This window comes from Ailuropoda melanoleuca, chromosome 16 (assembly GCF_002007445.2).
Source record: "Ailuropoda melanoleuca isolate Jingjing chromosome 16, ASM200744v2, whole genome shotgun sequence".
Lineage (NCBI taxonomy): Eukaryota > Metazoa > Chordata > Mammalia > Carnivora > Ursidae > Ailuropoda > Ailuropoda melanoleuca.
In genome coordinates this window covers 33,199,693-33,211,466 of record NC_048233.1, presented here as the reverse complement: position 1 = coordinate 33,211,466, position 11,774 = coordinate 33,199,693, and the positions used below count along the sequence as shown (strand labels likewise).

The window sequence follows — 11,774 nt, the reverse complement described above, 5'->3', positions numbered from 1 at the left end:
TTAATGGGAATGGAAGTTTCCTGAAGACTGAATGGGGGATAAGTACAGGGATGGCCCGTAGGATATTCCTTACTTACCTCCCTACTCCACCCTCTCCTTACTCTCCCTTCCTTGTGGATGGAATTGCAAGCTAAATTCAGGGATCATATTGAAGCTAAGGTGTCCCCATTCATTGGTCTTACACCGCCACTTTTTCAAATCACGTGGCCTATACTGAGTTTTTTTGAGAATGAAGAGAATCGCTTTTCTCTTTCATCCTCCCCTGACTCTACTTTCCCCCACGTTTACTGGTCTGAATGAACACCTACACTGAAATACTTTTTGTTCAAACTGACAGTATTCTTTTCCAACCTCTTCCTCCAGTCCAACAAGGTTTCTAGGAGGTAGGCTGTGGGAAATGAAGAGATTTCACTAGAAGTCAACCAGACGAGAGAATGGTTTTCACTTTTAGTCTGATTTTCTGGTTCTTTCCGCTCTTCAACTGATCGGACTTGTATTTCTCTGATTGTAAATTTTGTTTTAATCCCAAGACCAGTCTAAGAGATTTTCACATAACATAGGTTTTTTCCTTTTTGCTTTTACTTTTAATTTGCATCACTCAGTTTAGCATTTATTTGTTCAGAGATAGCATGGTAAAATGGAAAAAAAATGTGTGTTGGATCCTCAAAGATTTCCATTTGAATTATGGATCTTCATTATTAGTGATGGGGCTAACAAACCTGAGTTTCAGGTTCCTTGTTTTTTAAAAGAAAATAACATCAACTTCATATATGTGTTACAAGGATTGAGTCAGATTATGCATAGACCTTTATAAAGTGAAGTTATATAAAAAAAAGTTTTGAACTTTACTCTGAAAAGACAATTATCTTTTCCCCCAGAGGATTTCTTCTTTTTTTTTTTAAAAAGTCTTAAAATGTAAACAGGAGTGGGAAGGAAATGCTGAGCAGAACCCTAAATTTGTTATAGAGTGACTTAGAGAAGATTTATGAAAAAAATAAAAACATTAACGGAATGTCTGTTATATATTCAAAATGTACTAGGAGCTATAAGAATAATCAAGATTAATCTTTTGAATATAAGATTCTTGAAATTTGGATTATCCTGAATCTGAGAGTTTTCTAGATCATGGAGGAGGTCTCTATCTCTATAATTTAAACAACAAATATTACTACTTTTAAATTTCTTTTTGTCCACCTAGACCAACCTTTTTGACAGAATGACAGGCAGATCAACATTGATTAAAAATTTTTATATAGCCAGCCTGTCACTAGAGGGTGGTCTAGAGATGAAAAAGTAGACTTAGGAGTCCCTATGTACGCACACAGTAAAAGAAATACCTATTATGATATCAAAAATATTTAAATCATTTTCAAAAATTTACAATTAATTTTAAGAATATAAAAATGTTCAGGGGCACCTGGCTGGCTCAGTCAGAAGAGCATCTGACTTTTAATCTCGGGGTCATGAGTTTGAGTCCCATGTTGGATGAAGAGATTATTAAATATATAAAACTTAGAAAAAAAAACCTACTAAAAAAGAATATAAAAATGTGGGAATCCTGGAAATGATCATAAGGGCATGCACATGGCTCCTTTTACTCCAAGATAACCAGTTAACACTGTGGGTACTACAAAAATCATTTCGAATTTTGGAATGTCTTATATACTTTTTCAACAGAATTTTCATTTTAATTACAGGATTAAAAGGAACCTAAAGGGATGTGATATGGTCCAGAACCCTGATGTCAAGTAAATGAATGATTATTCTTCTGGATGTGCTCATCCCATAAATTGTTGCAGAATGAAAACTGCCATTCCAGTATTTTAACAACCTGTGGGGTATTAAATTATTCTTTATTTTTACTACATTTAGTTTCTTTGTTGAAATAGAGACAATTGTGGTAAGCATCTCTTTAAATTAAACATCTTTGATCAATTTGAGTACTAGCTCTTACTCCAGTTTCTTGGTACCATATCCTTTTTCTCTCTCAAAATCTATTTTCCATTCTTATAAATGCTTTTGCTGTCCATCTTTGTACCTCATTAAGTTTATCTTTATTTCTCTAAGAATTGTAAGGTGCAGTAGAAGGATTAATTTAATATTGTCATTTTTACCTGCCTGTCTTCCCTTTGAGGGCAGTACCCTCTAGCCCTTTGTCTGGCATGTAGAAAATAATAAATGTTTATTGACTGAATAAGTGTATGTTTTCATTATACTTACACATCTTTTTTTTTTTTTTTTTTTTTTTTTAAANTATTCGACAGAGAAAGAGACAGCCAGCGAGAGGGAACACAAGCAGGGGAGTGGGAGAGGAAGAAGCAGGCCCATAGCGGAGGAGCCTGATGTGGGGCTCGAACCCGTAACGCCGGGATCACACCCTGAGTCGAAGGCAGGCGCTTAACCGCTCTGCCACCCAGGCACCCCTATACTTACACATCTTGATAGCATGCTAGTTTTCATTTTTTGTCTGGTAAGTCAAGAAATGTAATCCTTATAGAGGAAACTGAGGCTTAAATTTATTTAATAACTTTCCCATGGTTACAGAGCCAGCAGTTTTTGGTGTAGGGGTTCCAAATGGAGAACTGCTAAATTACAAAGCATTTCCCCACTTTGTTTCTCATGGTCAGACTCTTCAAAGCTACAAATGCAGGGCGCCTGGGTGGTTCAGTCATTTGGGTGTCTGCCTTCTGCTCAGATCATGATCTAGGGGTCCCAGGATCTAGCCCCGCATCAATCCTTGCTCAGCAGGGAGCCTGCTTCTCCCTCTCCTTCTGCAGCTCCCCTGCTTGTGCTCTCTCGCCTCTAGCTCTCTCTTAAATAAATGAAATCTCAAAAAAAAAGCTCCAAATGCAATTTGAATAGTTTCACGGCATGATTTTTCTTCGTGAAGATGGTGTGTGTGTTTGTGTGTGTGTTTAAAACCTTCTTTCCCTCACTTTGTGGCCCTGTAACTGATTTCTGGTTCCAATCTTAATCTTTGTCTCAGCCTCCATAGTGGGGCCAGAACCTGCTCTCTAAAAGGCAAATGTGATCATGTTACTTCCTAATTTAAAAGCCCTTCAATGGTCACCATTGTCTGCTTAGATTAAGTTCAAACTCCTTGGTATACTAAACAAGGCACTCAAATATCTGTCCCCTTCAACTTCTAGTCTTATCACTCATCATACCCTCCCCTGCGTTCACGTAGCTGGTGGTATCAAACTTCTCACAGTTCCCCCAACACAAGAACCTGTTTCATTGATCCCTCAGCCTGCAATTCCTTCCCTTACCCTACCCAAGACTCTGGTGCCTCTTTTACTAAGAAGTGTCTCTTGACCATGACCTCAGTAGAACTGATCACTTCTTTTTGTGTTTGCCCACACCTTTACAGGCTTATATCCTAATGTCTGTACCATGGTATTGCATGTGTTACAAGTCCCACTTACTTATTGTCCTTCATTTACTTATTTACGCTTATTGATAAGTCCCATTTATTTATGTACTTATTTACTGTCCCACCCCATGCCCAACTAGGTGTCTTTATACCCCAAAGTACTCACATAGTGCTTGGCACTTGGTGGTGCTTTATAAATGTCCAATGAATAATGGTGTGGAAATATGGCTGATGAAAAGGGAGAAGAAATGGAAAGCTAAAGAGAAAGTCCTTTAGGGAGACTATTACTGTTATGGACATGCAAATGATGTGTTGTAAAGAAGGTCAAAAAGATGTAATAGGGAGGACCTCAGCTGAACATGCCCGTAACACGCTCGTTGCGAGGCAAGATATGCATACTCAACAGCATTACGCGGTAATTAAATATCTGGATGAAAATGGCTCGTACAGTATTATAGAAACTTAGAGGCTGGGGAAATCCCTGCTGAGGAGGATAGAACTGAAAAATGGCTTAATCAAATGCCTTCCAGGTGCAAGGTGTTTTTCGTGAGTTAAGCAATTTAATCTTTGCAACCACCCTATGATGAGGATATTACCTCCGTGTTAGAGATGAAGAAACCTGCTCAGGGAATTTAGGTTGCTCAACGTCACAAACTACCATGTGGAAGAACCATAATTTGAATTTGGGTCAGCTGTCTCCAACGCCGCGTTCATTTCGTCACACCCCTCCTCTGCACTGCGGAGCCACTGGAGTTACCTGCCCCGAGCTCCTTTGGCGTTCCCCTCAGACCCCCGCACGCCGATTCTCTCGCGCTCCCTGCGCCTGCGCGTCCGGCAGCTGCCCGCACTCCGGGGAGGGGCCCACGGCGGCGGAGGCGGTGTCAGGGCCCCGGGCGGGTAGTCGGCTAGCCGGCGAAGGTGGTTGGGCGGGGCGAGGCGAGGAGAGGAGGGAGGGAGGGAGGGAGGGGGTGAGGAGGAAGGAGGGGCGGGCTCGAGGCGGCCGCGGAGGAGGAACTTGTTGCGGCCGCGGCTGCGCTGTGCCGCTCCCTACGCTCCAGTTCGCCGGGCGGGCGCGGCACGGTGGTGGCGGCGGCGGCAGCGGCTGACGCGCGGGGCCGGGGCGATGCGGCGCTACCTGCGCATCGTGGTGCTGTGCCTGGCCTGCGGCTTCTGCTCGCTCCTCTACGCCTTCAGCCAGCTCGCCGTGTCCCTAGTCCAAGAGCACCCCATGCTCTTTGTATTTGTCTTCTAACCCATTCCTTATGCGCTTTTTAAAGCGGATAGAAATTAATTTTCAACTTTTAATTGACAGTTGCTTTTTCTCTCCTTACAGAATTCATTGAAAGTAAAAGGTGCCCCACAAAAGCCTTCTTGCTGTCTGGCTAGTGGGAATTCCCTCTTGTTTCCATGGAGTTCGAGTTGAGATATTTAAACATCAGGCTGGCGCCCTAGTTCAGCCCCCCCCCCCCGAATGGGGCGTCTAATTTTTGTGTGTTAACGCTTGAATTTTCAGTATCAGTCTGTTAGTTAAATCTTGACAGCTTTTATGCGTATTTTGAATTTTTCTTTAGGAAGCATCGGTCTGTTCTGAAACTTACAGCAAATTAAGAAAAATGAGCCATACTTAACATGCTCACGTGTTTTGTGGGATGGGATATCTTTCTTTAAAAATCGGCGTTTAAAAAGCAACATAATGACTTACGTGGATTTACACAAATCCCTGCCAGAGTTGGAATCTACGTGAGATTTTAAAAAGAATGCGGCGCATTATGAACGCTTAACAAAATCAGAGCGTTTCCACTTCCTTGAAAAATCGGCACCTTTATCTGTGGGCACCTGTCTAGAAACGACTGGGAGTGCTCCCTTAGTAAGAGGCAAAGTCTGTTTTGGTGTCAGAAACTATGGGGTTGGTAAGAGGAGGGAGGACAGGTCAGCTGCAGGCTCTTTACATTCTTCTGAGAGTTGATGGTCGTTTTCGAAATGAAAGGGGCAGGACGTTTGGGCATAGGAGCAGCTTGGGAAAGCTGGACTGTCATGTTTTTACCCCAGGATTTGATTACAGTCAGGCAAATCCCTGACTCTATTCATAAAAGCAGAACTACTTCCAGTCAGGTTTGTCAACTCTTAAGTTATCAGCCCGGGGAGAGGCGGTGACTGAAGACCTGAATGAGCTCATGAATAATGAGGCTCGCGAAAAGCTGTTCATGGTCTTTTATGTGATTGTGAAGCATTTAAAATTATGGAAAAGAAAATTGTTTTTGTAGTGAGTAGAATTGTAAGGAAGCAACATTTTAAAACGTTGGATGAAATTGGACTATGATTATTATTGGATTTCAATTTGGTAGAGTGACTTTCATTTTTAGTGCTTTGTCTCAGATACTTATACTTTATATTGTGACAGATTTTTGTAAATTGTATTTGTTTGGCTGGCCGATTTGAACAAAATTACTTTATTTGAAATTCAGAATAAGCACCTCAGTATTTTTTTTTTTAAGATTTTTTTTTTAAAGTAATTTCTACGTCCAGCATGGGGCTGGAACACATCACCCCAAAATCAAGAGTTGTGTGTCTACTTACTGAGCCAGGCAGGTGCCCCAGCACTTCGTTTTAATAAATGTTTTATAGAGCTATTACTGAAATTTTAAGTTTGATGTGTTCAAGTCACCTAAAAAGCTGTATATTTACAGGTCCTCTGAGCAGCGTTAAGTTCTCATTTTAAATGAGGCATAACTCTAACTTAAAACTAAAAGTGTTTTAGTCTTTTGGTAAAAATGTGGTAAAGTACATTTCACCACATGTGCTCGTATAATAACTTTGGGCGAAGAAACAGCATGAAAAACTGTGATTGTTAGTTTTTACTCTACAGTTTGAATAAGGCCAGGAGAATTCTTAACACATCAGGAGTCTTAATTTTAGATACTACTTTAACATTTTTAAAGATTTCTCATAGAAATTTCTCAACTTTTTTGGCTACCACAGGATATGGAGTAGATACCTATCTTTAACCTCTCTTCCTTTGTATAAATCATTTGACCAGGATCCAGAAGACATCAGTAATTGGACCAGGATTGTATCCTTTGGTTCTTTAGGGCTCTTTCTGTAAAGTTTCTGTGATGAGAGTCTAGTTTACATAGTGTTACATCCATGAAAAATGGGGTATGAGGCAAGCAACATCTTCCTTTTTTTGGTAGGACTTGATTATCGTTGCATTCTTATCTTTTTTGAAGCAGCCTTATCTGAAAAACTTCATTATTTCTCTCATTCATTTAAAATACGGAATCTAGGTTATACCCAGTATGTTTTATTGGTCAAATCTTATGGAAATTGTTCGTTGCATGGAATTCCATGACAATAAATTACTTGGAAAGGTCCTTCCAAGTTCTCAAAGTTTCTAAAATGATAGGAACACTTTTTCAGTGAAATCTATTAATTGGTGTATCCTGTTTGAATCCATTATATTTTGATAATTAGAAAATGTGCAGGTCATAGAGTCAGACAAACCTGTTCTCTCCTGTCTCTGCTGTGAAACCTTGACCACCTCTACTTCAGTTTTCTTACCTGTAAAATGTAGGTAATACTTAACCTTAGTTTGTAAATAGAATCCTTAGTTGTCAGTGATTAAAATCCAATACAACTGATTTAAGCAAAACATATTTATAGGTTTATATGCATTGCTGGCAGGAATAAAATTGAAAGGAAAATTCCCCGGGCAGCTCCAGGGACTGTGAGGACTAGAACTCTCTTATTCTCTTCCACTGTAGACAGGCTTTGTTCATGGGCTCTTTGCAGTGTTTGTTCTTTAATCTCAAATAAAAATTTCTAGGAAAAGGCTCTCATTGGACTTGTTTGCATCACATGTCCACCCATGAACTAGTCAGTGTTGTCAAGAATGGTGACCTCTGATTCTCTGGCTCTGTGTCACTTGCACATCCTTGTGGTAGACAGGATAACATGATTGGTGTTGGAGATGAGTGGTGTCTTAAGGAGGGGAATGCTGGCTAGGCAATGGTTCTTCCACATAGAGATACTCTCTTAAGCTGTTCGACATGGACAGACTGTTATTAAGTTATTCAGTGTAAATATAGGACTTCTGTAGAAGGAGTTAGACTGTTTTGTGACTTTATCTACTCAGAATGATTAAATTCTAACATTTCACTGATGAATCTTGATGGTGATTATCAGGATTTCGTCCTATTATAGCTGTATGGTGGTGTGAAGTGGGGAATCAAGAAATTAAGCATTTCAGTGATAACCATTTCTGGACCCATCATGCTGTTTGTGTGTCAAGTCACCTCAGTGGTGAAGCCACTGAATTCTCATTTCTCCTGGACCTTGTGAGCACTGAACATCTTTAGGGCTTTGGAGACAGACTTCAGTTTACCATATGTTTGGCTGCGTGAACCTTGAATACATTTCCTCATAAGTTAGATTAGTGGTAGGAGTATGATATGGGCTTGTGTGTGAGAACTGAAATGAAGTATTTTGAATGAATGACTGAAAATGGTGTCTAGCACAGTAAAACTGTAGTTAATGTGGTGATGGTTTCAATCATTTATATTAAAATTAAGATTTACTTATTTAGGATACCTGGGTGGCTCAGTCAGTTAAGCATCTGCCTTTGGCTCAGGTCATGATCCCAGGGTCCTCGCTCAGCAGGCAGTCTGGGGAGCCTGATGAAGGATTCTCTCCCTCCCTCTGCCCCTCCCCTGGCTTGTGCTCCCTTTCTCTCTCTCAAATAAATTTTTAAAAAATCTTAAATGATTTATTTATTTGAGCGAGAGAAAAAGAGAGTGAGTGTGCAAGTGGGGGAAGGGGCAGAGAGAATATCCAAGCAGACTCCCTGCTGAGTGCAGATCCAGGGTCGCAGGGCTCCATCTCACGGAGATCAGGACCCATGCTGAATCCCAGAGTCTGGTGCTTAACCAGCTGAGCCACCCGGGGTCCCCTCAGTCATTTAAATTTGAATAAAAAAATTTTCTTTTCCTCAATTTCTGACCTCTGGGAAAAATCCTGTCCTTAGGCCCCAGTTCAAACCTGCTTAAACCAGGTGCCTGTTAGTGGGGACTGGGAATCTATATTTTATTTTATTTTATTTATTTATTTATTTTTTAAGATTTTATTTATTTATTCGACAGAGATAGAGACAGCCAGCGAGAGAGGGAACACAAGCAGGGGGAGTGGGAGAGGAAGAAGCAGGCTCATAGCAGAGGAGCCTGATGTGGGGCTCGATCCCATAACGCCGGGATCACGCCCTGAGCCGAAGGCAGACGCTTAACCGCTGTGCCACCCAGGCGCCCCAAGGGAATCTATATTTTAAATATGTGCCCCAGGTTATTGTTACAGAACCACAGATTGAGAATCACTAGTGTAGCTGAGGAAGGTTTCACCACTATTTTCACACTACTGTTTTTAGTGGAGAAATTTCTTTCGCTCTTCCCTGAAGTCATTTTTGAAGAGAGAAGAATAGTGAAATAAATTACTTACTAAAGCTACCTTCATTTCTGCTTTGTTCATGCAGAGACATCTTGTGTAAAACCAATACCCTACACTTGTATTGTAGTTCATTGAGGATCATACTTCGCATGGTTGTAGAGTGCTTAGCACAAATCTGACTAGTAATTACTTAATTAAAATTATTTTGTTCTGTGTTGTTGGAGGGGAAACTAATTACGCTAATAAAAAAGGAATGTGTACTTTTGATTTAGACACCTCTTTTAACACATTAAAGTTATTATCTGTGCCATACCTGCTGAAAATACTTGCCCCCCTCATGTTAACTTACCTGTGTGTTTACCATATGAAGTTTAAAATTTTTATGTATTCCGATTGGCAGTTTTTTCCTTTGCCATTTTTATCTTTGTCATGCATAGGAAAACTTTCTACCAGAGGGTTTTTCCCCCCTAGTTTTTTTTTAACATTTAAATCTTTAATACAGGTTTTTTTTTTTTTTTCTTTTTCCTGGAGGAGGGAGTTGGGTACTATGTGATGCTTAGTTTTGAAATAGATAAACAGTTGTTCATTGCCTTTTGTATATAAGCAGTCTTTTTTGCCCTAAGTATTCATTAAATTAGAGATTTAAGAAAAAGAAGTGAAAACCTGACAGAGCTAGAAATTAAGTTGTCTGGAGACAATTTTTAGTTGAAAATAAGTGACCCAGGTACTGATCTTCAAATAATGCTGATTTGTCAGTATCATGGAAATGGTCTTCCTTTAATGTGGTTGAGAGCGTCTCTGTTTTTCTTGCCACAGTCACCGTGTAGGTATCTGTGCCTTGAGGTTGCACTGGTGGCTCCCAGCACTTCATTCAGACTTCCACATTCTTTTGCTGGATATGCCTAAACTTATCCCTGACTGTAAGTTGTGTATGGTTTTCACTAAAGCCTCATGACTATGGTAGATGTTTTGAAATGAAAAGTACATTTTCCAGGTTAATTTAAAAGTACAAAATACCTTCTGTTACCAGATTTAAGTCAACTTCAACTTTTAAGAACTGTTATTTTCGAGAGTTTATATAGTTAAGTGCTCTGCTTAATCCCAAGCATGTGAAATATCTCAGTTCTTCAAGTACTGATATTTTTGGGAATTTTTTGATAATTTTTTTAACTTTTAAAATAAATATAAATTCACAGGAAGTTTCAGAGATACCCTTGTATCACTCACTGTTTCCTCCAATAGTAGGATTTTATATGAGCAAAGTACAATACTACTACAATTGGAATATATATATCAATATAGTACAATATTATGACCCCAGAAATTGACATTTTTCCGTGGACTGTATTCAGATATCACCAGTTTTACCTGCGTTTGTATGTGTATGTGTAGTTTCATGCAGTTTTATTACATATGTAAATTCATGCAACCACCCCCACAAACACAACTGTGTTATCACCACAACATCCCTTGCGCTACCCCTTGATCACTTTGTAGACAAGTCACCTAGAACCAGAAGCATCATGCCGTGTGAAATTTGAGGATGAATCATGGTAAAGTTTTATTTCAGTTTATTCCACAGTGAAGAAGATTTGCATTTATGGGCTTCATTGATTTTGGATGTCACTGTTTACTGAAGAGACCCAGTAAGCTCAACTTAGAGTTTTGCCCCATTAAATTATTTGATAGAATTACCTCTTTGAATGTAGTACTATATTTCTGATATTCTATTTCCTGTAGTTTTTTTTTTTTTTTCGTTTTAAAGATTTTATTTATTTGAAAGAGAGAGGGAGCACAGGGTGGAGTGGGAGGAGGGAGTGGGGTGGGAGGGGGGAGAGGGAGAGGGAGAGGGAGAAGCAGACTCCCAGCTGAGTAGGGAGGCTGAGCAGGGAGCCTGATGCGGGGCTCCATCCCAGGACTTGGCTGTCATGGCCTGAACTGAAGGCAGACGCTTAACCAACTGAGCCACACAGTAGCCCCTCCAACAGTTTTAACGAATAAAAACAAAAGCAACTTGGATAATAACCAGAACTTGGATAACTACTTTTACTTTCCCAATATTTTTTAACTTTATTTTTTTCTGGCCTGAAAGTACAGTTGCTGTCTGTCTCTAGATGAGTTGTTTTTTTCTAATCTTTGCTTGTAATAGCAGTTACTGGTATGTAATCAGTTTCCACTTTCAATCTTCAAAACCATTTTTTAAATAAGAGAATGTAAGTTTGGGAAATAAGAAACATTAAATTATGCCACCTCTTGCCAGCAGCACATTTTATGATTTTTTTTAATAGTGGTATGTATACTCACTAGTGCACATGTTTTATATTTCCATTAAAGAAAGACATAAAAACATCCCTTCTAAAAAAACTGTGTTTTGACATTGAGTTACAGTTATGAAACTTACCTAAGACTTGATTTTTTCCCCTGCAGTTTCATCTGCATTAATAACTTTATAGTTTCTAGCAATTCCACTTGTAGGTATATATGCAAGAGAATTGAAAACATATATTTGGAGAAAAATTGTAAATGAATGTTTATAGCAGCATTATTTATAATAGCCAAAAGGTGGAAAACAACCCACATGTCTTTCAACTGATGAATGACTAAAAAAAATGTGGTATATCCATCCATTATTTGGGCATAAAGAGAAATGAAGTGTACTGGTAAGGAATGAAGTGTACTGAAGTATTCTAGAGTAGATGAACCTTGAAAATATATTCAAGGTTCAGCCTGAAGGAAGTCAGACTCAAGAGACCACATATTGTATGATTTCATTTATGTGAAGTATTTGTAACAGGCAAATCTATAGAGAGACAGAAGATAGATTTGTGGGGCACCTGGGTGACTCAGTTGGTTAAACGACTGCCTTCAGATCAGGTCATGATCCCAGAGTCCCAGGATGGAGTCCCACACCAGGCTCCCTGCTCAGCGGGGAGTCTGCTTCTCCCTCTGACTCTCTCCCCTGCTTGTG

General features: G+C 39.5%; 1 protein-coding gene across 1 annotated transcript in view; it reads left to right on the top strand.

Annotated features, from left to right (window-relative positions):
- The first annotated feature begins 4,386 nt into the window (after positions 1-4,386).
- GXYLT1 (glucoside xylosyltransferase 1) overlaps positions 4,387-11,774 on the top strand; it is a 58,109-nt gene continuing 50,721 nt past the window's right edge. The window contains exon 1 of the mRNA XM_034646033.1: positions 4,387-4,610. Coding sequence (XP_034501924.1) covers positions 4,497-4,610 — 114 coding nt within the window. The 5' untranslated portion in view covers positions 4,387-4,496. The remainder of the gene's footprint in view (positions 4,611-11,774) is intronic.